General features: G+C 43.4%; 1 protein-coding gene across 6 annotated transcripts in view; it reads right to left on the bottom strand.

Annotated features, from left to right (window-relative positions):
• The window catches only part of zgc:162698 (uncharacterized protein LOC560165 homolog), a 27705-nt gene that overhangs the window by 14922 nt on the left and 7783 nt on the right, over positions 1 to 5000 (bottom strand). For all 6 annotated transcript variants that reach the window (XM_042064471.1, XM_042064472.1, XM_042064476.1 and 3 more), the window contains 2 exons: positions 2588 to 2771; positions 1333 to 1432 (listed from right to left, as the gene is read on the bottom strand). In XM_042064471.1, coding sequence (XP_041920405.1) covers positions 1333 to 1432; positions 2588 to 2771 — 284 coding nt within the window. The remainder of the gene's footprint in view (positions 1 to 1332; positions 1433 to 2587; positions 2772 to 5000) is intronic.

Here is a 5000-nt window from a genome sequence, read left to right as displayed (position 1 = left end):
TAAGACCGGAGGTTCTGCCGATGTTAAACGGTGGGGCCGTATATCTGAACGACATAACCGGTCATATGGAAGTCCGAATTTACCCGGTGTTTATACTACTCCCCCCCTAGTATTTCCTCCGGACATTATGTAAATGTGCTGTGTCTGAACGAGGAGTAGAACATGCGGTTAAAATTCACACCTAGTGAGAGGGCGTGTTGGTGACGTTTCTTTCGTGCGTCCATGTGGTTAGATCTGACTTAAATGCCAGTGTTATGATGGAGTGGCATAGTGCTGTCCAGAAAATCTCCGACCTGGAAAGATGCAGACATCACGGAGCTACTGTCCATGAGGGCATACAGCATTTTGATAGAACACCTGAAGGGAACGTTAGAGACACGTTAGCCTACAACTGCATGGCAAGGACAAACGAATTCAGAAGACTGAATCCTCATAAGCAGAAGGCGCTGAAAAGGCAGTAGCCTACAGCGACGTCGTTGACGACAATAACAGGAGTATTTAATAAATTGTTAGGCAACGCGGTTTTCTGTTCATTGATAGCCTTCATGACCTGCTGAGCTCGCTGATATTTGCTGAGAATATATGCCTAGAGAAAATGAAAACGAAGAAAACCCAACTTTGTTCCAAGCTCCTTATGTAAATGCGACACATGGGGAGAGGATGCTTTTGAAAAAAATAAACCATGAAAAAATGAACAACTTCACTGTTATTAATGTTAGTATTTTGTTTGTTGCTTAAAAACGTTGTATGATCTTGAAGTCTTGAGTTAGCCTACTGAATTGGCTGGTAGCCTACCATAAAGTTTGTGCATGCTCTCTCTCTCCAACGCAAACCAGATTTGGGGTTCTATAGCTAATTCTGGTACATAACGTTGAAAACAGATAAATGTGTTTATTTGAAGCACACATACAAATACTGTAGGCTAGGTCAATTTCAAGTGTGCACTTACGTGACTAGCCTACTTCAAGTATTAGCCTATGCACAATAGATTTCTCTTCTTTAGCCTACATAATGCATAGGTTACACTTTGTAAACAAAAAGCAGCTGTGACAGGCAGCGGCCGCATATATTCTGCGTCATATCTCGCATCTTGTGAACTCTACAAGCCCCCACCCCTCACTCGACAACCACACGGAGATTCTGTAATGTGCGTGTATGTCGTTCACACATACGTCCGTATAAGGTCAGTATTAGGTCCGCAGGTTAGCATCATATCTGAATCATCCGAAGGGTAGGACCTCCGTTTGACAAACCTCCTCATATACTCCGGAGGTTATATCTGAAAGCGCTTATAGTGTGTGTGTGTATGTGTGTGTGTGTGTGTAGACTCACTTGACAATGCCATAGCCCAGACTGGCGATGATGACGAGGACCCGAGCCAACGTTCTCTTCACAGCAGACAGCACCTCCGCAAACAGCACAGCTCCCTGCACTGCACACACACACACACACACACACACACAGACACACACACAGACACACACACAGACACGCACACACAAATTAGTACACAGCGCACTCTCTTTCTCTCACTCACAGATTGATACTGTATTCAAATGACTGCAAAGTGCACACACACACACACATCATAAATACACATATACACACACTCCACCATTCTCTATGTACACCAATAATACAAGATATGACCAGGGTAATCAGTGGCATTGTTAACATGCACCATCTTAGCTCTGGCCTTTATGATCTGAAGCAGTGCCTGTCATAAAGTGCCTGTCCCTGACACACTAGCGCTGACACACGTTTGTCCCTGTGACTCTCTGACAAGGCAGTCGATGTGATGGATGCTTGTGTCCGAACGCCAAACAGGGCCGTACTTCATGATGATAAAGAGCCTGGCCACTACAGACATACCACATGATGGAGCAACATTAGCCTCCATTTGGACATCTGTGTGTTGTCAAGAGTGGGCTAAACTGACCCTCCTTTTGGACGTCTGTGATTCCAAACGAAACTCTGTGTGTTGTCAGAGTGGGCTAAACTGACTATCTATCTATCTATCTATCTATGCCAGTGACCTCATGAAAGGATTGAACTTTTACTTTTAAAAATTACATCAATAAAAGTTATGCACTTGGAGACTTAGAGAAGGTCCTTTAAAATGTTGTTGTTTTAAGCGGCCCTAAGTAGAAAACAGAATTCACTTCACCAACTCTTTTGCCACATGGTATCAAACATCAAAAAAAACTATTTCCTCTCAATCCAACCCTTTAACTCATCAATAAGCCATAGATCTTATTTGGTTAAACATGTCATGATCACAGTGTATGAGCTGCTGCTGTTGTATCCTGTTGTGTGTGTGGTTGGTGGTGGTGAGTTACTGAGAAGTGAAAGGGGGGACAATGGCACTCTGTAGCACGCAGTAGGTCACCGCAGCCACAGAGAGGCTTAGAATGACTCAGCACCTTAAGACCAGGCTTACTGTGTGCGCCTGCGCTGTGGTTCTCATTTCCTCTCACGAACGCACGCACGCACGCAACGTGAACGCAATTCAATTTCATACAAATGCGCTTCCTCTATTGTCTACCACACACACACACACACACACACAGACAAGAGTGTGCCTTACCTGACAGGCCATCGTAGCGGATGCTCTGGAACTCGGCGTAGAAGACGGCCTTCTCCAGCATGCCCAGGAAGATGACCCCTCCGATCCAGAACTGGATGCGCAGCAGGTCCCTCCAGTAGCAGGCGGACAGCCCCAACCACAGCACTCCCAGCACCACGTAGATGATGCACATGACCATGTAGAACTGCACACAGGGACAACAGGGCAGACGGTCATTTAGTTACTAAGGTCATCACTACGCAGCACCACGGAGATAATGCACATCACCATATAGAACTGCACATGGTCAGACAGACAGAGACGACAGGTCAGCAGATCATTTATTTACTAGGTGATGATCACCATGATAATGTTATAACGGTCAATAATTTAACTTACTCAGAACTACGTACCGTATTTTCCGGACTATAAGTCGCTCCTGAGTATAAGTCGCATCAGTCAAAAAATGCTTCATGAACAAGAAAAAAACATATATAAGTCGCACCGGACTATAAGTCGCATTTATTAAGAAATGGATTTAACAAAATCCAAAACCAAAAACATGTAACTAGATTATTGAGGCCAAAAAGATTAATGTTAATGAAGACGAAGGAGTGAAGGCAGCCAAGAGGAGGGCAGGAAGGTGATTGCAAAGTAAAAGATTCACTGAAAGAAAATGCCATGTGGTACACCAAAATGTATCTAAAATGTGGAGAATACAATGCAATCAAGCATTTTGGGCGATGTGGAATCACAAGCTGGCAGTAGATTAAATGCACACGAGAGAGAAAAAGATGCAGTTTTAGACGTGACTGAAGCAAGCCAGTCCGATAGGCCTAGGCCCGATGGTAATTGTAAAGCAATTTACAAAAGATTCACTGAACAAAAATGCTGATATGATACATGAAAATTTAGCTAAAAATGTGGAGAATGCAATGCAATCAAGCATTTTGGGCGACGTGGAGTAACAAGCTGGCAGCAGATTAAACTCTCACGATAGAGAAAAAGACGGTTTTAAAAGGACGTGACCGAAGCTGAGGCAAGCCATGTAATAGGCCTATAGGCCCGACGGTAATTGTAAAGCAATTTACAAAAGATTCAATGAACAAAAATGCTGATGTGGTACATGAAAAATGTGGAGAATGCAATGCAATCAAGCATTTTGGACGATGTGGAGAGACAAGCCGGCAGCAGATGAAATGCTCGAGAGAGAAAAAGATGCGTTTTTAAAAGGACGTGCAGACCGAAGCTGCAGCAAGCAGGTGATATTTAGAAATTTATTTCACAAAATCCAAGACCAAGAACAGACAGACTGTAACTGGACACATTGAGGCCAAAAATATTGAGAATTCTACAGGGAATGTTGAAGACGAAGGAGTGAATAGTGGCAAGAGGCAAGCCGGAGGCTGCTGACAAGGCCCCAACGCTATTGTAAAGCAATTTACAAAAGATTCACTGAACAAAAATGCTGATGTGGTCATTTAAAATTTAGCTAAAAATGTGGAGAATGCAATGCAATCAAGCATTTTGGACGATATATTGGCACAAACTGGCAGCAGAACATGCTGAGAGAAAAAGAGAGCGAGAGAAAAAAAGATGCGCATTTAACCAGGGCCTACATTTCAGCGCGGGATTGCGGGTATTGCGCATAAATTATTACTAAGTATTGAGTATGCTAATAAAAGTCCTGCAACTCTAGCCATCATAATGCAAGAAATTCCCACAGATTTTACAGCACTGTCTGACATTAATCTAATAATGGAGTGGCCTGAATGCGGGACTATTGACTGGACGGACCAACTCGAACTTCAATTGAACCCCATGCAGAGACAGACGCGCGCGCGCAGGACCACTTTGGGGCTGCCTCTCTCTCTCTCTCTCGTTGCTCTCTCTCTCTCTCTCTCAGCAGGATTTGTCACCGCTGAAGTCAAATTATAGGTGCTTCTGCATCAAATGCTATCGACAAACGTTTAGCGATCAGGAACCGTCAGAAATTTTGCAAACACAGAAGCATGACAGCCTATAACGCGAGAGAACATGGATGTGTTCTCCATTTGAGGAACGTTATAATCGATTGCGGACGTGAACAGACAGCTATACAGACACAGAGCGCATAGTAGGCCTACTTTCACTTTCTGTGCATATTCATTACGTGAAAGATAATTAGTAGCAAAACAGCGATCAGCTATAGGCCTTTATTTCTTGCGTTTTATTGTGAGACATAGGCCTACTTTTCGTTTGGAGCGGCATACCGGTAGGCTATCAAAAGCAGAAGATGTTCAATTTGAGATTTGATTTACGTTTGGACTGTTTGATTATATTGCTAAATATCAGGACTGATGACCACTGAAATCTGTGGGGTATTTAATGGTTCACTATTAAGTTTCATGTATGAAAGAGTGTTGGGATTTCCATCCGCTTATTGCGAGATAAG

The sequence above is a fragment of the Alosa sapidissima genome, chromosome 15, assembly GCF_018492685.1.
Source record: "Alosa sapidissima isolate fAloSap1 chromosome 15, fAloSap1.pri, whole genome shotgun sequence".
NCBI classification, from domain to species: domain Eukaryota; kingdom Metazoa; phylum Chordata; class Actinopteri; order Clupeiformes; family Clupeidae; genus Alosa; species Alosa sapidissima.
Note: the sequence above shows the minus strand (reverse complement) of the source record. Positions and strands in the feature narration are given on the sequence as shown.